Source organism: Magallana gigas, chromosome 10 (assembly GCF_963853765.1).
Source record: "Magallana gigas chromosome 10, xbMagGiga1.1, whole genome shotgun sequence".
NCBI lineage: Eukaryota > Metazoa > Mollusca > Bivalvia > Ostreida > Ostreidae > Magallana > Magallana gigas.
In genome coordinates this window covers 30,499,422-30,522,246 of record NC_088862.1, presented here as the reverse complement: position 1 = coordinate 30,522,246, position 22,825 = coordinate 30,499,422, and the positions used below count along the sequence as shown (strand labels likewise).

General features: G+C 34.6%; 2 protein-coding genes across 3 annotated transcripts; one reads left to right on the top strand and one right to left on the bottom strand.

Moving 5' to 3' along the window:
* Positions 1-2,363: 2,363 nt before the first annotated feature.
* On the bottom strand, positions 2,364-14,532 carry LOC105342980 (NADH-ubiquinone oxidoreductase 75 kDa subunit, mitochondrial). 2 transcript variants are annotated; one of them, XM_066072980.1, is made up of 20 exons: positions 14,411-14,531; positions 13,583-13,651; positions 12,396-12,493; positions 11,723-11,830; positions 11,470-11,546; positions 10,728-10,809; positions 10,560-10,624; positions 10,256-10,333; positions 9,922-10,107; positions 9,355-9,454; positions 8,868-9,017; positions 7,728-7,873; positions 6,733-6,861; positions 6,320-6,386; positions 5,796-5,858; positions 5,094-5,255; positions 4,615-4,768; positions 3,965-4,140; positions 3,166-3,300; positions 2,364-2,672 (listed from the first exon to the last, which is right to left on the bottom strand). In XM_066072980.1, exons 2-20 carry the CDS (start codon positions 13,641-13,643, stop codon positions 2,520-2,522), a joined length of 2,190 nt encoding a protein of 729 aa, XP_065929052.1. In that variant the 5' UTR covers positions 13,644-13,651; positions 14,411-14,531; the 3' UTR covers positions 2,364-2,519. The 2 variants fall into 2 exon arrangements, with proteins under 2 accessions (XP_065929052.1, XP_065929053.1); XM_066072981.1 differs by having other exon boundaries at positions 2,630-2,672; positions 3,137-3,300; positions 14,411-14,532.
* Positions 14,533-14,656: 124 nt separating this feature from the next.
* Positions 14,657-22,140, top strand: LOC105342979 (elongation factor 1-beta). The gene is made up of 6 exons (XM_011450117.4): positions 14,657-14,815; positions 16,764-16,886; positions 17,281-17,459; positions 17,811-17,936; positions 19,014-19,081; positions 22,034-22,140. The coding sequence occupies exons 1-6, from the start codon at positions 14,736-14,738 to the stop codon at positions 22,118-22,120; spliced, it is 663 nt and encodes a 220-aa protein (XP_011448419.2). The 5' UTR covers positions 14,657-14,735; the 3' UTR covers positions 22,121-22,140.
* The last annotated feature ends 685 nt before the right edge of the window (positions 22,141-22,825 follow it).

The following is a 22,825-nucleotide window of genomic DNA, read 5'->3' as shown; positions in this document are numbered from 1 at the left end:
GTATCAAATCGTGAGAATATATAATTGTGATCACTAATGTTCTGCAATAATTTACTATGGTTCAAAACTGTCTGAAAAATAAAAGCGAGATTTTAAAATCTGCGAGGGTTGCCTCTCACGATTTTACGCAGAAATTAATTCCTCGCGTTTAAATAGGAATCTACAGTATTTGCAAATTCATGTCAAATTGAAACTATCTAAATTCGATAGAAATTGAAAGTCTTCAGATGAGTATATTCTTTTAGTTGATAATCTATATTCTTGAATTTATTTCTACTAGCTAATTTAAAAAGATAACAACTGAAGATCTTATATAGAAAAGAATCAGTGGAATCTTAATTGGTGGGAATGAATCTTGTTATGAAGACAATTACTAAAATATTTCATACTTATTAGTGAATAAAACAGAGTGCTTCTGACTGGGAATCGGTGATATGGTATTAAGTATGTTGTGTCAGATGCATAATATATGATTTACAGTAGTTTCCTAATTAAATGAGAGGATTTAGTATCCGGCGTGTAAAAATCGCAATAACCACATCTCGCAAATTCTAAAATCTTGCTTTTATTTTTTGGAGAGATGTAAACTAAATGAAACAATTATCTAGTATGCCGGTCCCCATAAATATGGCGCCAATGTATACGCCGTCGTAGAATAAACCTAAAGTCTAAAAAATTTCAGATAAAAATGCTAAATAAGTTTATTTTATCATAAAACTCTTAAACGTAACCCTAATCACAGGGGAAATAAAATCCATCTCTGGCTCTAAAGCGAGTGCCAAAATGATAACTATTTACCAGTTGCATAGCAATGTCAAGGGAGACTACTCATCAAGTCAAGCATACAAGAAACTCGACTTTCGCATTTTATAATCTTGCGATTTGATGCAAAATGATGGAAACACGGAATTAGGTATACAAGTAAAATAAGGAATCTACATTTGCTGTAAATATACAGGTGTACGTGTAATTTTGCTTGCTGGTCTGATGTGTGCGTCATGCATTTATTGAGCGAAAGAAACATGGGACAACACAGAATCATCAAAATTATTACCTGGAAATTCAATATGGGCTGGGTAAAGCTTAATATAAAATAATTATAAATAAGCCAGGTAACATGTTGAAGCTTCAAATTGACTATACAGTAGTTTCCTTGATAATAGAAAGGGGTTATACATGTATTAAATATTCAAAATAAATGCAGTTGTTTGGACGACAGTGACTTTCATTATAAATGTATTAAAAAGCTAGTTAATAACTCGGATCAAAATTTGAACCTTGTTGCATGGGTGAGCGAAGTGGTTTATGAGCCTCTCATATTAAATTACTAGATAGATTGAATTAGTTTATATTTTTGATACCGGTATAATATAAACATAACCATTTATTAAATTTTTTTATCTATTGTTACACAACTGTATTTAAAAAAAATAGTTTTTCCTAGTTAGTATAATGTACTGGTATTTATTACAGAAATAGAGAATTTGTATTCTTAGATTATGTAAGCAGTAATCTGTATTACCTTATGTAATTAGTAATATGTTTCAATTTTAAGAAGGAAAAAATTATACTTGATTTTTTTTTTCATCAGGAAGTTTATCACAATATGGATGTGTCCCATATCACCTTAAAAAGAGAAAACTAGATTTCAGCACTGTCAGTTAATTGTCTAAGGTCCTCTCCTGGTGAGCTCTGTAATTTATTTTTTTACTGGGATAGTTCTGTCATTTTGAGTTCATGGAAAAGTTCAACAGTGCCATACCAATGTCATAAAAAATAAAGTTGTTACAATCTCTACAGTTATCTGTCTTTTATGATTTTCATTGATGAAATGTACGTTCAAAGTAGTATGTGTACAATTGTACATGTACCATTGACCATAAGTGCAGAGATGAATTTTCTTTCTTTCTTTTTTTTTTTTTTATAACATTTAATAAATCAACATAAGTATATCCTAGTTTAGTAATCATTATGGATTTTTGGAAACACGGAAATGAAATTGGCATGAAACAATTTCACATCACAAATCAACAAACCCCCTTTATCTTGGAAATCCCCCCCTCCCCAATCTTACTCACTGAAAACACCATTGATATCTGGTAAAGTAAATATATTCAAGGGGAGGTAACTATTCATAATACAGGTGCAATATTAATGATCCTCTTTTAATAATCATACTTTGAAGTCTAATTGTCCAACTTTGAAAAATAAGTTAACAATATCTCACACAGATAGCATTTCATAAAACCCCATTATAACACGTTTTTGTTTTTTTTTAATTTTATCTTTTCATTGTAAAATTTGAATATCACTTAAAAATGAACATGAATTTAATAAGCATTAAAAAAAAAACCAACATACAATTATTAAATATTATATATACCTTTTTTTTATTTACAAATGTTTTATAACACAAAACAACAAAGCAGATTCTCTTCTGTTATTTTTTAGTGTCTGTTTCCACTATCCTGCCCTGCCCTCCACTTGAATCTCGCACTGACTGTTGCACTTGGTTAACTTTACATGTAGGGGTTCTTTGTGGCCTCTTTCACGGCTTGTACACACTTGGCCATGGTCTGTGAAGCGCGACTGATGGAGTCTGTCATGTAGAAATCCTCCAGTTTCTGTAGGGGCGGGGATAGGGGCCGGGACTCCAGCTGTCCCTTAATTGTCTGTGAAAGACAGAAACAAAACAATAAAATACTTATTTCCAAAGATTATCACTACAGAATACAAGATATACATGTATATATTTATACTCCAACCCCCCTCCCCCTTCCAAAAAATAAAGGTACTGCTGTCCCAAGAAGGATTACGGTAATATCCTCCCTTCCCCCTTTTGGATCATTGCCATATTGATGTGATCTGGACTTAACATTGAAGTTTCCAATCTACATGTATCTTAAGATTTTGTGCAAGATGGTGACTTCAATAATGACAGTGAGGCCAGTGTAATTACCTTAGTCAACGCGTTGGCCTGTTAATTACCATAGTCAACGCGTTGGCCTGTTAATTACCTTGTATAGTCAACTCGTTGGCCTGTTAATTACCATAGTCAACTTGTTGGCCTGTTAATAACCTTATTCAACTCGTTGGCCTGTTAGTTACCTTAGTCAACTTGTTGGCCTGTAATTACCTTAGTCAACTCGCTGGCCTGTTAATTACCTTAGTCAACTCATTGGCCTGTTTGAAGTAGTTGGCCTCCTCTGCCTCCCCGTAGCGAGTCAAATGTGGGGCCACATCCTCCAGACGGCTCCGGATCTCCTGTATTGTGTCGTATGGAAGCGGCTTCTCTAGAATCTATTACAATATTAAAACAGGTTCAAAGTCAATGGTATACAACTTTTAAAGAATAACAAAGATACACAGCGTAAAGGACTGGAAGAAGATTCATCAAATCGATTATGATGTCATGATGTTTTTGGCACTAAAAAGACACTCTTGAATCATTTACTAGATGTTGACCTTTAAGAATAACAAAGTACACCGCATATAGGACAGAAAAAACGATTGATTTCATCAAATCAATTATGATGTCATGGTGGTTCTGGGACTAAAATGACACTGGAATCATTTTAATATTATATATTGAGCTTCAAGAATAACAAAGGTACACAGTAAATGACCTCTGTTCATGACAATCAATGTAATGGAATCATGGATAAATATTGGTTTTTAGATATTTCTGTAGATCTGAAGCAGAAATTTTCGTGGGGCTATAATTTAGTTGATTTGTGATTTAAGATGGGGTTTCCTGGGGGTTAATTTTCTTGTTTATAAAACACATTACATGTACTTAAAAAAACAAAACTTAAAAAATTTCCCTGGAAATCTAATTTCATTCTAAAGTTTTATGAGCAAAATTTTCAAAAATTATGTTAATAAATGAATGAATTTAAAAAAAAATTAATCCCATAGGAAATTTCGCCTTTTACAGTATCCAGTTCCTATAGAGGTATTGTACCTCAGACAGAGCCCTGATGATCTTCCAGTCATCCCGGGCCATCCCTGGAGGTGAGACTGCGAGTTTGGTCTCTTGGGCACGCCCCTCCGTGTTTACGTATGTCCCCTCTTTCTCCGTGTACGCGGCTCCCGGGAAAACAACATCAGCCATGGCTGCTCCCTTGTCTCCATGGTGACCTGAATTCATTTTTAAAAAATCGCCAAATTTATTCCTCTTTTAAAGAGATATTTGCCTCAAATTTAATACTAGTCTTTAACATTCCTAAAATAACCGCTGATAAGATTATAGAAGTTTTATTGAAGATTACAAGTCCTCTGTCTTTGTTGTGGAAAAGTTGGTCAACAGTAAAATCGTGAAACTTTAATTATACTATATCAACTGAAGGTTGATAAACTTTCAACGATGAACACTTTACATTAATTTAAAATTTTGACCACCACAGAAACTGAATAAATGAAATTTATTTCAGATTTTGTTTGGCTTTGAGACAAAGAACTGGATATATTATGAGTGTAGTGCTCATGCAGTCCCCCCCCCCCCCTTGTTTCTATACAATTAAGAATAATGTTAGGTTCCATGTCTGTAGTATATGTGTATATGTATTCTCCACCCAACCACCCACCACCACCACTACCCCAAGAGTCATCTACCTTGGTAGATGATGAAGCAGTCCTTGGGAAGATCGTCCCTGGTGAGTACCCCCTCATCAGCCCCCAGCATGAACAGAACTTGGGGAGGGTTCTTTCTGATGTAGTCTACACCCGCTTTGTATCCCAGATCAAGGGCCGCCACCTGACTGGCCACCTAAAAAAAGGAAACAAGGGTATCTTGTGAAATGTTTCCTGAAGAATACACTGTAAACTGTTACCTGCCATTGGATGCATTTGCCCCAACTTTTTTTTTGGCATTTATGCCCACATCTGAAAGCTTTAAAATAGGGCAAATTAAGAACAATTCAAAAGTCACCAAAGTTTAAATCCATGTGAAAAATATGCACTAATAAATCAAGCCACCCGCCCCCATTTGCAAATGCATCAAACCTTCCATCATCCATCATTCAATCATCCTCCCCCTTCCAAAATTAAGACCCCTTACCCCTCCCCCTATGATTTTCTCTAATAACACTGACCCTGTGTAGTACGTTGAGGACCTTCCATTCCTCCCCACACCCTGACTGGACGCGAGCGGTCTGTGCGATGGTGGAGACTGCGTTGTGGATGGCCTGGCCGTCCTTCCTCTGTAGTGAGGTACTGCCCACCACCACCATGGGGCGCAGGGCCTTGTTCAGTTTCTGTACACAGTAAAAAATGAAATGTCTTTAGTCAACAATGTAAATATCGAGAGTCTGTAAACTGTAAACAATGTAAAGTTTGTAAACAATATAAAGTTTGAAAACAGCAAACAATGTAAAGTCTCTAACACAGTGTAAAGGCTAGAAACGGTAAACAATGTAAAGTCTGTAAACAGCAAACAAACATGTCAAGATTATGCTCAGTCTGTAAAGTACGTTAACAGCAAACAATGTAAAGTTTGTAAACCGTAAACAATGAAAGTATGTTAACAGTTATGCATGTCAAGCTCAATGTTCAGTTCACATCATTATATGAAGTATTCGAGTTGGGTATGTGCTTGCATAAGACTGTAAACAATGTACGTATTGTTATTAACAGTGCATCATATGGTTATACAATGTACAGTTCTGTAGTTTATAAATGTTAAGTTTATGTTCAGTGCGGTTATACAATATCATGCACAGGTCTGAGTTATGTACACTGAAGTTTATAGAATTCTAACCACCTATTGTTGTTCCCCGTACACAGTACACTCTTACCTTACAGAATGGATGAGAACCATCAGCAATCTGCTTAAGAACCTCTGTGGAATCTCCAAGGTGCTACAAATATCAATAATTCTCAAGTTTTTAAAACATATGACCTTGTTTCTTATATCCTAGATGATCTAATTTAAAATATAAATCATAAAAAAAAACACGATGCAAAAGCATTTAATAATTTTTTTCAGGTTTTTTTTTGTGATGCAAATTCCAACTTAAAAACTCTGAAAGGACCAGATCCAAGTCTGTTTTACAGAAAAAATTGTAGAGAGTTGAGCCATAGATATTTTCTTTTTTTTTTTTTGGCTTTTCCCATTTCTTTTAATAAAGAATACGGTAATAACAGCAACATTGAAGACCATCATTATCAACATAATTAATGTACTATACAAGCTAAGCCTTCCTTCTAGGTAACTTAGCAATACAAGTTTCATTCAGTAGGTATTTTGTATGTTAAAAGTTTTAACTCAAAAACAACTCTCCAATTTTAACTTGATTTTACGCTGAATTTCTTGACTTACATCATAATCATAAGTTAAGTCGACCTTTGTCCCAACAAGGGCCACTTCAAGGTCGTTATTAATCCAGCTGAAAATAACACGGAAATTTGTAAATACATTGTGTACATGGAAAAATAATATCAACAAACCAACATACAAGTCATTTAACTAATGTATAACTCTAATGCAATCATTCTATCAAAACTAATAAGTGTATACAAGTTTTTATCGCGAATCACAAAATTTGCGCAAAATGGGGTTAACGTATACCTGTTTTCACTTTGATCAGTTATTTTTTGCATTATCAATATCGGATAAAATTTCTGTGCAATTTTTTTTTTTAGAAGTTAAGGTGATCGGAAAAAAGGTGAATATTAAAAAATTGTGGAATTAACCAGGTATATGGTACTCTCCCCTGAAACACCACAACTGACCTTTTTCTGACCCTGGTGTTTAGTAGTGGGGCCTCAAATCTTGGATTGGTGCCAATAAACAGAACTAGGTCAGCCTCTTCGATGGCGGCTAGCCCCGTGTTCAACAGGTAATTGGATCTCAGGTCTGTCCTACAAACGAAAATGGACACAATGTGTAAGGAACTAAATAAAGCAAAATGTAAAATAGTATTATCCTTCATGTCACCCCCTCCCCCTTGCTTTAAATTTGGGCAAAAAAAAAAAAATTTTGAAGACAAGGAAACATCAGATGTCTCACTTAACCTTCATCAGAGTACAGTCAAACCTTAATAGCTCCAACTAGATAGGACTGGTTAAAAACTTCGAGATATCCGAGTATTCGAGATATCAGGGGTAATCACTTCGACATATCCATTGTAGTCGAGATATCGGTGTTTGAGATATCAAAGTTCAACTGTACATGTATATCATGCCATTGTAATAAACTGAAGGAAATAAAACATCATTCTTCCTTGTTTTACATTAAGGTTATAAGACTGTTGAAATAAGAAACAAATGTTTGTGACAGAAAAACCTCAGATGGCCCGCTGCACATTTTGTCTTTCAGTGACCGCCAGAAGCAGAAGTCAGACAATCTGCACCACATGTGCAGTAAATCGCAAGCAATTCATCACAGGTTTATAATGCCTTTCAAAGCTATTAAATTTTAAATTAAATACACAAACCCAGTTCACCTCTTAAACAAAGGTAGCCGAATTACCACCTGTTTTATGCAAATATATCAATTTTATTTATCAATGTATGAGATCACATATTAAGTTGTAAGATGTTTTCTTTCCTGAATCAATGCAACCAGAATTGAATTCTTGACTAATAATAGAACTTTAAGTTGCAATGTATATTCATGCAACTTTTTTCAGAGAAAAGGAGAGAGAGAGAGAGAGAGAGAGAGAGAGAGAGAGAGAGAGAGAGAGAGAGAGAGAGAGAGAGATATGTAAGATGCAGACACTTCCTACCCAGCTCCATCCATGGGGAAGATTTCCTCGGTACACAGGGCCTCACTTCCCAATCTATTAAGGAGGTCCTTCAAGGAGACCAGTGACTCGGCGTCCACCAATCCCCCCGCTAACCCCGCGATCTGGTTACCCTCAAAATTGTTGATCTATAAAATGAAAGAAAGTTGCTATTTGTCATTCATGTACTTTGTAGGGATAACTGGACAATTTTTTCTTGAGTTTTGAAACTTCCAAAGTAGATTCTGATAAAATAAAGTGATATTTCGTGGATTTTTACTTTACACAGGTTATAGTTTAAAGATTAACAGTCTTTCTGATCAATAAATTAATACTGTGTCTCAAAATTTGTTGTGTATCTAAATGAATTTTGTTAGTAACCAATGAAATCATATAATTGAACCACCAGAAATTCTAATGATTCCAGAGTACTGTATCCAAGGAAATATTCACCACCATTTTCCTTCCGCCCCTTTCGCCCTCGTTGTCAGCATGAGACTAGGCGAATTCCAATGTCTCATGATATCTCTTTTTAAACACAACTGTGTCTGGGCGAATTTAAAACGGGATGAAATTGTTTGCAAGTAAAGAAGGGCGAAAATTACACAGGGTGAAAAAATCCTGTTTATTACCTAATCAAAGGGATTTTGTTGTTTTATTACAAATAAAATATTTTCGTCTATTTTGTATGAGTATTCAGATTTGCAAATGATCTATTCAAATGCCGGTCAATAGACTGAGATCTATTAGACCGCCGGTCAATAGACTGATCTATTGCACCGATGGTCAATAGACTGCGATCTATTGGACCGTCAACGTATTTTAGAAAAAGTGAAATTTCTACAAGATTAAAAGATTACTTTATTATGTTTATTTTACTATTGTTCTTAGAATTTATCTCCATGGTATGTAAACCTTCTGTAATTTATAATTGTAAACACAAAATATTAAAAACGGAATTAGGTAATATAACAATTATTTAATGCTTAAACAGTCGATAGACCCGAATTTTTTCCCTTGGTGCAGGGAATAGATCATACTGAGCTGTTCCCTGCACCTCGGGAAAAATATTCAGGTCTATCGACTGCTCAAGCATTAAATAATTGTATAATACAGTATGAAGAAGCTAAGACAAACACGAACCATGGACGAGGCCGTGATGAGGGCGTCCTCCCAGGTCGTCTTTTTAAGATTTCCCGCTTCGTCTTTGACAAAGGGGAAGGTCAGACGTTGTCGCTTCAGGCCGTCATAGGCAAAGCGCGTCTTGTCCGAGATCCATTCCTCGTTGATTTCCTGCAAACAAAAAAAAAGGTACTTACCAACTAATACATCTTATATATTACTTGTCATATCCCATATGATTGTATCAAACAGTCATTTGTTAATTATTAATTTTAAGAATCTCTGCATAGGAATTCGATGAATGAATTAAAAAAAATTGTTAGTTATTGCTCATATTAAGTGAAATGGAATAAAAGGTCTTGCTGATATTGTTTACTAAGTTTTATTCAATATAACTTTATCATTTTGCTTGTGATAAATTAGTTTATGGGAAGTTACAACTGGCAACTTCATGTAGTTTTCTTTCCCAATTAAGACATTTTGACAAAATTTTTGGTTGAATTGTTACCTCATTCATCCGTGGCAGGATACGCATGACCTCCCCTGACCTTGTACTGACCACGATGTTACTGCCAACCGCGTCTAGAACATCCACACTCTCTATCTTCCTGTAATAGAGAGCAGATGAAATGTGAATAATACAAGAGTTAAACAAGAGGAAATAGAAAGGTTTTTGCTGCATTTCCCCTTAGGCTAGTATAATTATTTATTGTACTGTGAAAATATTGGAATACATTGTGTCTAAATTTAAGTAGATTTCTTGCCTCCCCCCCCCCCTCCCCTTGCCCATGAATCTGCATCCTCAACAAATTATGAAAGTTTAAAACAGTCTTAATTCATTGACCATTTATGAAACTTCCCAAACATTACATCCCCATAAAAATATAAATACTGGCACTCTCAATGAAAATTAACCACCTCAAATTTTAATGATGTCTCAGTGTTTGACCAAGTTATCTTCTGCCTCTAACCCCCCCCCCCCAATCCCTATTTCAATTTGCATTCCATCACTACTACAATCACAGAAGTTTAACAAGAGAAACCAGAACCCAGATGTACGTGTATAGTACTGTACCTTGTCTCCCAGGGTCGGGCCGTGAAGGCGTACGGCTTGGAGGTTAAAGCTCCGACAGGACACAGATCAATCACGTTTCCGGACAGCTCCGATTTAAAGAGTTTCTCTACGTAAGTTCCGACCTGCATGTCACTTCCTCTTCCTGTTGTTCCTAAATCATCCACACCGGCTACTTCACTCGCAAACCTACAATACAGGATGAGACATTATTCATAATTTTAAGTATACATGCAACTATGATTCAGATAAATATCCGGACTTTAAGTACGTCGATTTCCCTCTAACTGTGTCAATTTAAGTACCGGTTGGTCAGATGCCCACTACTGTGCCATACCTGATGCATCGAGTGCAGTGAATGCACCTGGTCATTATTGTCTTCACCAACGGTCCAATGTTCTTGTCCTCAACAGCCCTGAAAAAAACATCAGATTCACAATGTGATAAGGGTTAAAAATGTGATAAGTGTTCAATTCAAACCTAAATTCTTCATGTGAACGCGGCTTTAATATTGTAAACCAACTTTACTTTGCCTGCTAATATATGTACAAGTACACTCTGTGGAAACTAGAGATCACTTGCAATCTACTGCTAACATGTATGCTCTTCTAGCTTTGTAAGTGAATACCACAAAAACTTACCTTTTACCCGCAAAGTTAATATCAGTGAATCGACTTCTGTCACTTCCAAACACCATAGACTGATCCTGAAAATAAAACAAAACAAATTCAGAAAAACCATTTTAAAATTGATAGATCTTGAGCCCCTGAACAAGTTAACCTACAGACTTCTGAGCTTTAATGCCTTACCTGTAGATCACACTCCCCGCCCTGGTCACAGATTGGACAGTCCAGGGGGTGGTTCACCAGCAGAAACTCCATAACTCCCTCCCTGTACAACAATATACAGAATGTGTAGTATGTGTATCATACAATGTATAAATAGAACCATTTTAACAAAACCTTGGACTTTCAGAAGTACGTAGCTATCTATTTCTTGCGTCAAAACAAGTTACAAATGACGCTGTTTCAAGCGAAATATACACCAATTGCATAGTCTAAGCTCAAAAGCCAGACAAATTGTGTTGATTTCAGAGAGCCATGGCTGAATGGCCAACAATGAAATAGACAGGCCTTTGTCACATTGATGTTTGACACAACTACCCAAAGTCCAAGCTCTTGTTAAATAACCTTGTTAATAACATATTCTTACAGGAAAGATATTTTAATCTCCATATCTCAAAATTGTATAATACATTTATTGAATATACATGTAATGAATAATTAATTTTCTAATGAATCAAAATCGCTCATCCCTTGTGTTTTCATAAAACCATGTTTACTGACCAGTAAGTTGATATAAAGTTGAATAAAGATATGATATCATAAACAATCATAAATTTATAATACTGACTTCACAGTCATGCCATTTATATAAGGTAAGCCCAAAAGAACGTCCAAGTCAAATATACTGTTCAAAAAAAATATCAAAAGATTACAAAAACAGATTGTTTTCTATGAAGGATTCCTTAAGCCTCAATATGGTCCTTACCTTGCCTTCCTGGACAGTTCTGAGTCTGTCTTCACCCTCATTCCTTTCATTACAGGCATGGCACACGAAGCCACCGGCTGAAACATTAACAACAACATTGGATTAATACAGAACAACAATTCAACAAAAACTCTTCTGCAGTAGAGCTTTATCTCTAATCTACCCATAATAAAAGTTAATTAATTCCATGTAAGGATTATTTAATTACTGTAAGCCAATCCCTTTATTTTGTGATTGACCAGTATATATATACCTTTGCCGATTTCTCCACTTCGACAAGACACATTCTGCAGTTGCCAGCGACGGACAATCTTTCATGGTAACAGTATCGGGGGATCTGTACGCCGCCCTCTGCACAGGCCTAAAACAGAGAAATCAATCTGTCGTAAAGTACAAATATCAACCTAAAATCTTCAGCTGACTGGCATAAAACCAGCATTTAAAAAATACATGTAAATGCACAATTGCATGTGTGCTTTAAAAATCTCTGACCCCACAACATGCACCATTTGCAGGCACAGAATATTTCCCGCAAATTCATATCTGTATAAAATTTCTATCATTCTGCATTAGAAATGACCTCTATCTTTTTTTTTTAATGGCAAGTCAAAAGTCTCTCAAAACAGTTCTTAGGAACATATTATAGTTTCATTAATATTCACAGAAATCAGTTTTCATAGATTTAATTAAGTTCAAAGTTTCAAGGATACATTTATTCATGGACAACTCAATATTAATGAAATTTAAAAAAACTGAAAGTAGAAAAAATGATGATGAAACCATTGTAAACTGTGGTTTAAAATTCTTGAATTGTTGACACAAATTTGGGACTAGATCTTTGCTGTGAGTGATCTAAAACTTATATAATTCAATCAATATTTGGGGCCATGGAGACCTTGCTGTGTGTGGTTGAATGACCATCTTACCTGTAGGACTGTAGTCCCTGGGTAAACATAAACAGGTTTGTCATTAATGAATACTTCAATCTTTTCCGGCTGGGTGGCCACAGAGGTTGTGTATCGAACTATTGGAGAAAGGGAAATAATAGGTCACAGTTTAGTGAAGTTTCAATGCATTACATAAAGTTAAAGAAAACATATACATGTACAATTAAACATGATGAGTAGGTTTGTCTATGTACCTGACCTAAATTGTAAGAATTCTTTAGTTTATTATTTTTGCCTAAAAAATTTGTCATTGTTAGTGATTGTTTGGAAGCATGTCTGAGAGTTTAAACATACTTGAATGTTTGAGCATACACGAGTTATTGAGTTTACCTAGGTGTACTTGTTTGAGTTCGAGTGTATCAAAGTGTTTGAGCATATCTGAGTTTATACCGAGCGCAGCGAGAGGCGGGCGAAGCCCGCCTCGCGAAGCGAGGATTAATGGTAACACGTATATATGAGAAAATCATTGAAAAATGAAAGTTGAATCAGGGGTACTAAGGCCAAAAAAAATTTCTTCCAGCCCTGGGCGCCGCCATATTGGCAGCCATTTTGTTTTTTTAAAGTTAGTTCGATCATTGATTGAATGGTACTTATCGATGTTTATTGCCCCTAAACTCGATTAAATAAGTCCAGTGCTTCAATAGAAGGTAATTAAATTTGAATTAAAAGAAATTAAAAAGGATACCAGAAAAGTTCCAATAATGCTTCAATCAAGAAACACGACTTGTTCTATGTATGTCTTATCAAATTATCAGAATAAAAACATTAAACGTCAAGAATTGAAGAAACGGATCTTTTAGATTCTGAATAAAGTATTAAATTTTATTACATTGGCATTCATATGAATTAAATTGATGAACAATGAAAGAAGAAATTTAAAAAAATTCGGAATCACGTAACTCTCTTCGGCTATTTCCGAAGACAAAACTCGAACGTTTTACGTCTGAAATATGACGTCATAATGTAGACTGAGCAAGCGACGTTTAGTTCAACTTTGACGAATGATTTGAGTAGGCAACCATGCTGGCGGATCCTACTTTGTGCGTTTTAAATAGATTTTATTATACAAAAATCAAACTGCACTGTGTTAAATCTGCGCTCGGTCCAACGGTCACACCGTTTACATATTAATTTACTTGTCATGTATGATGAGTGATTGAACATACCTGAGTGTTTGAGTAAGTTGGGAGCTGTAACAGCCCGGGCCAGGGGCCTTAACCTCATCATCTTGATTTCTACAAATAGCGACAGTTCATTTATCATCCATGTCCTATCAAGACTTAAAGATGGAAACCTTGTACAATAAAACACTGTTATAGCGAACATGCTTATAATGAATTGATGCTTACAGGGAAATGATTTTCATTCCTTGTGACTTTATTACATGTTGTAAACTTGACAAATATAACCAATTATGCTTACAATGAAGTAAAATTGCCCGTCCCTGGGACTTCGTTATAAGCATGTTTTACTGTACAATTATAATATCATAACAATTCACTTTCGGTATACCAAATTATTATTACAGGAAAAAGGGTTGCACTTAAGATAATTACACAGTGATTTTTCTAGACACAATTAAGGTCCGAAATTCGGCCCTTTCCCCTTGCTATTATTGCAGAGTTTTCCCTAATGTAATCAATGTGTAACATGTAACAAAATGGACAGTCATGAAAATGGCAAACAAAGATAATCATGACATCATTAATGGAAGATTTTGAACGGTTAAAAACTCTTTCACACACATTTGTAGTTTTTGTTTCAACAGTGTACGTGTTAACTGAAATGGTTGACTTGTTGTGCAACCAAAATTAATGAGAAAATTCGAATTACCAGTTAATCATATATATCTACAGATAAATGCAAACGATGGTACATCGACAATATTTTTAAACCAGATTTAATGTATCTACAATTAGACTTAATCAACTTAAATTAATGAAACCCTTAATTGTAAATGCAATTAAAATATCTTCGAAGTAATTGTTGCTCACCTTGGCCAGTATAGAACCGGAAGTGATATTTCGGAGAGAAGGGTTAGGTAAACAAGGTAAAGTAGTTCACAGGGAAAGGATATAGCTTGTTGTGTTAAAAAGGGCATAAAAAAATAATTTTCAACTTTTTTATATAATAATTTATATTTCCTGTAAAGATTTCACTCTATTTCGAAAATTAATTAACGTTTTTTACATTATTAAAATTCCGTTATCGTGCGGATTTGTTATTTTGACATTTTTACCTTTGCCGAATCCTTTTCCGGGCGAGACACCGGTGCGAGAACACGTTTTATTATATTCTGCAAGATTTCCTTTAAACAAAATGGGTTTCGGAGATCTTAAAAAGAAGGAGGGTTTATCAGTGCTCAATGCTTATCTAGCAGACAAAAGCTACATTGAAGGGTTGGTATATTTCTACAGTTTTATTCATTTAGAATGAAACATTTTTGAAAGAAAGGGGGGATGGGGTTGCACTGTATTCTTCATATTCAGTTTCCAAGCAAAAGCAGAACTATTTTAGACATGTATGCGACACATTGAAAATTTTCTTGCCCAAGACTAGTTATAGTTTTAAAATACTTTGATATGCGATATAAGGACTGAGGAAATATTTGACAGATGGTTTAACTTAATAGTTTAACCTTTAATCTATTCTCTTTTGAGAAGTGGACAGGCATAGCCTACATCCACGTGCGTTCGCCCCATCCACATGTTCGCCTTAGTCCATTCGCTCTAGGTCCCTTCGCTCTAATTATCGTTCGCCCTAATAATCATTCGCCTTAAACCTCGTTCGCTCCTTGTTTATAAATAAACCATATTATAAGTTATTTCAATTACTTTTAGCTTAAAACTTGTTAACTTTTATTAATTATTCGTAAATATGTTTTTCCTTCATCAAAAAAAGGTATTAATTGGTATAATTGTAAGATTTTATTGCCGTAAATATTGTCGATGACCGTCTTCTTGTTTTTATAATGATTCGCTTGGTGTTTTTTAAACAATTTTAAAAAGAATTTGAGACTTTAATTGGCTCATTCATATGCTTAACAGATGATTATCACCTATTCTATCTTTAAAGAATTTACATTTATATAACACAATCCTTTGATCTGTAAATGAGATATATACGGAAATGGAACATACACATGTAACTGTATCAAACTAGGGCCTACATGTACTGTCAACCATGGTGATTATTATGTAGAAGTAGAAAGGGCGGTATTGTTTTTATTAATTATATATGTATCTTTCAAAATGTTTAAATTGACCAGAATACACAAAAATATATAAATTAATTAATCCTATATAAAATTAAGGTAAACGGACACAGTGCGAACAGCGTCAAGAGCGAACGGACCTAGGGCGAACGAAAATTAGAGTGAACGGCGTCAAGGGCAAACGCGTTTTAGAGCGAACGAACAGCCAATCGATGTAGGCTATGCCTGTCCACTTCTCAAAAGAGAATACCTTTAATCAGGTTGGGCACAGTTCCCCATTAGAAAGATTAATCTTATTCTGACCAGGCTACCCTCAGGTCACAGTAATAATTCATCCTATTTACTTGCAATGTAGCAGCCGCGAAGCGGATGTGCTTCGCGACGAATTTCGGCTTGTTAAAAATAATCTGTAAGGGAAAAATGTATGAAGATCCATAACAAACCTTTTTGAACAAGTATGTGTAGATAGTCAACAAAATATCCAATAAACAGGTCATACCAAGGCATTTGCACAACTTCTGCATTTGAATTTGCCTGCCATTTTGCCAGAAAAGGCACAAGGAATGTGTTGGATTTTATCATTAAAATAGTGACCTTAAATAGCAAATTTTCAAGCATGATGTTAAAGGATATTGATTTGTTGCAAAAATAATCAAATAAAATATGATAGAATCACACTACATGTATAAAAGAGAAAAAACTGAGTTACTTTAGACCAATTATATAAAAATTTAGGTGAGATACAGTGTTATTTTTTTTTTCATTTGATGCACAGGGAGTATAGGGGATGATTCCATTGTTACTTCAACCTGGTCCATAGGACATCTGTCATTTTTAAAAAAGTTTTTTTTTTTTTTTTTTTTTTATTTAAGCTTTAAATTTAACCAATTAAAAATTGGTAAAAAGTAAAATTCTCCAATCATTGTAAAAAAAAATTCTTTATTTTTTGCTAATACTTTATTTTTTGCTAATAAAATTTTATCAACAGGAAGCAATTCCAAACAAACAATAATTTTATTTTGGCATTGATGGTAATTTTGATCATGTTGATGGGTGGTTTTTTTTAAAGATATTTGGCACCACAACAATTTTTGTTGATCAATGAAATGTCAGTCCCCTGTTATGTTTTGCAGGTTTCAGCCCTCCCAGGCAGATGCTGTTGTGTTTGACGCCCTTTCAGGCCCTCCCTCGGCTGATCTAGAAAACGCCCTCCGTTGGTACAACCACATCAAGTCATATGGGGCGGCGAGATCATCGTAAGAATTTTTTTTTCCCTTTTGAAAATGAAATTCTAAGTGTCCAGAAGAAAAGATGAAAAAGACCATTTGAAGAAGAAAAATAATAATTATTGTTAATGGTCAACATGATTACTTGCCATCAAAAGTAACAAAACCCTATGAATGTCAATGATGAAAAAAATTTCACAGAAGATTTTCAGATTTCAATAAGGGGAGACAGAATGCGGTTTTTCGTTGTTTGAATGATCAAATTTAATAGTTTGCTGAAAAAGCTATCTAAAATGAACTTTCTTCAAATGAGTTATGCACATTTCTTTTTAAAATTACTAAAAGCCAGCATTTTATGTAAAAGGTAATATTAACCAATGAAATACAACTCGAATGCTTCAGTGATGTCATTTACCTTACACAGCTTCACTGGACGTAAGAAGGACCTGTCCGCCTATGGACCAGCAGGAAGTGGAGCCCCAGCTGCCGGTGGTGATGACGACGATGATGATGATGACATCGACCTTTTCGGATCCGACGATGAAGACGCCAAGGCAGAGAGAGAAAGACGACTTGCAGAATACGCAGCCAAAAAGGCCAAGAGTTAGTATTCTTATGATGTTTTAAATGCCTAAACAATGTGTGCTCCTTTCATTTTTTTTGTCTAGAATTAAGGTCAGTTCTAAACAAGGATATGATGTTTGTTTACACTTTAATTGTTCAGATTATCAGTACATTGGAAAACATTCAACATTATTAAAAACACAGTTTCTTCAATTAAATAAATAAAATACCAGCATGCTGCATTAAAAAAAACAACAAAAAACTGGTGTGAGGAATTAAAAATTGATTTTATTTGGTCTAATCTGTTTACAGAACCCATTTGAAAATAGCCATGAGGGTATTAGTCTCATTATGACATTTCTAGTTTCATTTGGTCCAATCTGTTTTCAGAACCCGCCCTGATTGCCAAGAGTAGTCTCCTCCTTGACGTGAAGCCCTGGGACGACGAGACGGACATGGCAGAACTAGAGAAGTGTGTGCGGACAATCGAGGCCGACGGACTTCTGTGGGGAGCTTGTAAGTGTCTGTCAATCCTGTGATTCCCCTCGCACAACTTGTTGATGAAGAGGGAATAAAGAATCACCAAGTGTGTGAATGTGGGTGTGTTAGTGTGCTAGAAGTGTGTGCGCAGCATCGAGGTTGATGGACTTCTATGGAGAGCTTGTAAGTGTCTGTCGATCCCATCGTGCAACTTGTTGATGAAGAGGGGATAAATCATCATCAGTTGTTTGAATGTGGGTGTGTTAGTGTGGGAAAGCTTGATGGCAAAATTGAAATGAAAACTAGCACAACTTGGTAAAGCATAGCTAATTTGTGTGCATGTTGGGGGGGGGGGGGTTAGTGTACAAAAGCTCGTGAGCAAAATTTAAAGAAACCCTAGTGCAACTTGGTGATAAAGGGAAGATGGAACATAGCCATTTTATGTTGTGTATGTTGTAAAAGCTTGTAGGGAAAGAGTAAAAAAAAAAGAAAATCCTAGCACTTTGAATCACTTAACTTTGCTTACTTCTTTAGCAGTGTTATTTGTAAGTTGTTGGAGAGAAGGTTTATAGTATCTTGTAGTCTACATTGAAAAAAAAATCTTGCCACTAAGATCATTAAGCTTTGTGCTGTTATTTGTAACTGCATGTTGTGGAGGGCATTGCTACTGTGTCAGCATGTTTGGGGGGGAATCTACAAAAGTTTGTTGGCCAGATTGAAAACTTTATTTAGAATCATTATACAATGAATACTTCATAGGCATTATTAATAATATAACTTAAACCCTTTTTATTACTGATTTAAAAAATAATCAGTGAATTATTCTTGGAATTTTAGTATTGTCAATTTCATGTATCATATGTATATACAACTCAATTTTCTATACCACTGTCCAGTTATTTTACTTGATTCACAACACATTCAAGAAATGTTTCCATTTATTTGGCAGCTAGCAAGATTGTATTTATATGGAGGAATCAATGGGACATTTTGAGATATTAACATGTTTGAAAGGACTGGCTTCTGGAATAAAAGTCTTTGTAGAATATTGTTTAAAGATCCTGTGTCAAGATTTTTTCTACAAAAACAATTCACAGAATATTTGTTTTGCAGCCAAACTAGTTCCAGTCGGATACGGAATCCGAAAACTTCAGATCAACGCCGTTATTGAGGATGATAAGGTAAACTGCTTTAAGTTGCTTTAAAATTCATTTAGTAGAGAAATTTTAAGTTTTTGAGCTGCAAGCTCGAGTGAACTTTTCTGATCACCCTTTGTCTGGCATGCATCTGTCTGTCCGTCTCTCTGTGAAGAAACATCTCTCAAGCACAGAAGAGCAACGGGCATATGTAACTGATATTTTCATTGGTTAAAAAAAAGGGTCAGAGAGTTCATGCATATTTGATTAGAAATAGCTACATCTACTTTGTTGACCCACTGTGATGATGGAGATACATCATTAACATGTATTTAATGTGAATCACCCATGGGTTACAGGTGATATAATTTTGGAGGATAAAAAAACTCTTTAAAAAAAGAATTATTATTGATTTAAAAGAGATAAAAAATAGATGTTATGTACAACTATCTTGATGCTAGCCTTTTCGTTGTTTTACCAATTAATTATTTGTTGGTAGAATTCCATGAAAGGCTTAAATAAAAGAGTGCCTCTGTACGAGCCTGAAAGAATTTGTTATGTCTTGCAGGTCCCTGAAATTTGGCAACATTCAGTTATTAAGGAAAAGAGGGAGTTTTTTGGGGTGAAAGGGGGGGGGGGGGGCAGACAAGAGACATCTTTTCTGTTGCAAATGTATAATACATAGCATCAAGAAAATGTTTATTTGAATAAGGTTTTTATAATTCAATTGTCACAGTGTCAGAAAGTGAAAATCTTGTTCTTCTGTCAATTCTTTCCCATGTTACGGATCCGATGTTAGACATTTTGTTTTATGGTGACCCCAGTGGCTTTTGTTTCCATTTTTTCTTTTTACACAGCATAATGATTTTCTGGTTATAGGTTTGGGATCATCAATGATTTTTGATTTTAAGTATTTTACAAGTCTGGATTGGTGGCTTCAGAACAAATATACAATTACAATTTTTCAAAAGGAGAGAAAAACCGTTAATATGTCAAAACGCTTGCTGGAAAATTACTTTCTTGAAAAAACAAAGCGTGAAGGGCTCTATGATAGATTTGATCACGCCCCGACCAAGATTATCACCTCATAATATTCAAAGAATGATATTCCTCATTACTTGTATTTACATAATTTTAATGAATTGTATGATTAAATATTAGAATATTGACATACATGTATTTATGTAATTTAAAAGAGATGAAAAATAGATGTAATTTGCAGCTATCTTGATGAGCAAGCTTAGTAGATGAAGTTCTCCCAAGTTCTAGCCTTTTCGTTGTTTTACCAATTAATTATTTTGTTGGTAGAATTCCATGAAAGGCTTAAATAAAAGAGTGCCTCTGTACGAGCCTGAAAGAATTTGTTATGTCTTGCAGGTCCCTGAAATTTGGCAACATTTGGTTATTTTGGAAAGGAAGAAGGGGTTTTTTGGGGGAAAAGGGGGGTTGGGCAGACAAGAGACATCTTTTCTGTTGCAAATATATAAAACACAGCATCAAGAAAATGTTAATTTGAACAGGATTTTTATAATTCAACAGTGGCAGAAAGTGAAAATATTGTTCTACCGTCAGTTCTTTCCCATGTTACTGATGTTAGACCTTTGTTTTAAGGTGACCCCAGTGGCTTTCGTGTCTGGTTCTTTTTTTTTTACTGAATGTGATGAATTTCCAGTTATAGTTTTTGGCACATTAACGATCATCTAAGATGACATGTATTTGATTTTAAGTATTGTACACGTATGGATCAGTGATTCAGATCAAATATACAGCTCATTTTTTTCAAAAGGAGAGGAAAACCGTTTATAGGTCAATACATTTGCTGGAAAATTTCTTTTGGGAAAGGGGGGATGTGCAAGTGCTGCATTTGTTTCTACGGTTTTGCCATTTTAATATTTACTATATATTTTGAATGGGTGTATACTTTTTAGTGACTAAGATTATGTCTAATATTTGGTATATTTCAATTTTTTTCCAATTTTTTCAAAACAAAAAAAATTGTAAATATGAAGAATATGAAATCATTTCTTGAGTATTGTGAGGAGATAATTTTGGTCGGGGCGTGGTCAAATCGAATGATGCCTGAAGGGCTTTATGATAGATTTGATTACACTCCAACCAAAATTATCACCTCATAATATTCAAAGAATGCTTACTTATATTATATAATTTTAATGAATTGTACAATTAAATATTAGAATATTAACATATTTATGTGATTTAAAAGAGATGAAAAATAGATGTAATGTGGAGCCATCTTGATGAGCAGGCTTAGTAAATGTAGTTTTCCCAAATGCTAGCCTTTTCGTTGTTTTACCAATTAATTAATTGTTGGTAGAATTCCATGAAAGGCTTAAATAAAAGAATGCCTCTGTACGAGCCTGAAAGAATTTGTTATGTCTTGCAGGTCCCTGAAATTTGGCAACATTTATTTATAAAGGAAAGGAGGGAAGTTATCGGGTGGGAAGGGGGGGGGGGGTCAGACAAGAGACCTTTTTTCTGTTGCAAATGTATAATACGTAGCATCAGGAAAATCTTTATTTGAACAGGGTTTTTATAAATTTATGTGATTTTTATTTTTTTAATTATACAAACCTTGCTTGTGCCCCAACAATACATTGTTTGAATTTATTGGACTGTACGCTACAAAATCAATTTGTAGTATTATTACAGATAAAGACACTGAAAAATGTAAATATAAGTATGTAAAACAATATGGGGGTATACATGATCAAGAGACAAACATAAGAGACTCCATAATTATTGCTGATTTTATTATTGCTATTGTTGCTCAGATGAGCAATGTGGCCCATGGGCCTCTTGTTTTGTGTTTTTTTGGAAAACAAATTTAACAAGGGAAGTACTTCTCTTTTTTTTAAATTCAAATTTAGAAATGTTTTGTGGAGATTAAATACACATTGACTAAGAAATATAGCTGTTATATTATTCAAATATTTTATAGAAACTTTTATTACAGACATTTTTTTCTATACATTTCAGATCAGCACAGACTTTTTAGAAGATGAAATAACAAAATTTGAAGACTATGTACAGTCCATGGACATTGCTGCATTTAACAAAATTTGAATAAAACTTGTTTATATTTATACAGTGTTTTTTTCTCATAAATTGGGGAGCATAGACTAGTGGTTTTGCTTAGTATGATATACATCAAAATATTTAACGTTACATGTATTCGCAAAATTCACTAAAATGTGCATATCAGCTTAACATCTTGTACATATATGAGATATATTGTAAAGAATCTCTCGTGAAAATATAATTATTCATTTAAGCATTTGAAAGAAAAGGCCACAAAAAGGTATTTGTGAATCTCAAGGGGCTTTACTTATATTAATATTTATTTATTATGAACGTGCACTGTAACTTGAGACTGCGATTGGATGATGGATTGTCACGTATATTATAATCAGGTACAGAATATGATCACATATTGCAACTAAGAGAGTGATTGGGTATTAAAGAGATTGCCTATGACCAATCAAGTGCCGCGGTTTTGAACTAAGACGGCGATTGGATGACAAAGTGTCAAGTTTAACCAATCAGATGCTGATCCGATAAACAGGACCGCAACTGAGACGGCGATTGATTGGATGACAAATTGCAATGCTAAAGGCTGCTTAGTCCGATTTTTTGACAGTTACAGTTTCAAGTAATATTCTGTACAAACCGATTATCTTAAAAAGTTGTAGACCTTTACCTATTTACACCTGTCCTGCAGAATCGGTCTCCTTTCAAAGATAGAAATGTTTGGAAAAAATAAAAAAGATT

What these genes read in the sequence shown, in the direction of transcription:
- LOC105342979 (XM_011450117.4), top strand. Translation starts at nt 14,736, where the DNA reads ATGGGTTTCGGAGATCTTAAAAAGAAGGAGGGTTTATCAGTGCTCAAT. An exon ending in TATGGGGCGGCGAGATCATC is followed by an intron (nt 16,887 to 17,280) that starts GTAAGAATTTTT and finishes TACCTTACACAG; the next exon opens with CTTCACTGGACGTAAGAAGG. An exon ending in CGCAGCCAAAAAGGCCAAGA is followed by an intron (nt 17,460 to 17,810) that starts GTTAGTATTCTT and finishes ATCTGTTTTCAG; the next exon opens with AACCCGCCCTGATTGCCAAG.
- LOC105342980 (XM_066072980.1), bottom strand. Translation starts at nt 13,643, where the DNA reads ATGATGAGGTTAAGGCCCCTGGCCCGGGCTGTTACAGCTCCCAACTTA. An exon ending in CAGGGACTACAGTCCTACAG is followed by an intron (nt 11,831 to 12,395) that starts GTAAGATGGTCA and finishes TCTCTGTTTTAG; the next exon opens with GCCTGTGCAGAGGGCGGCGT. An exon ending in ATTAACTTTGCGGGTAAAAG is followed by an intron (nt 10,334 to 10,559) that starts GTAAGTTTTTGT and finishes TGTTTTTTTCAG; the next exon opens with GGCTGTTGAGGACAAGAACA.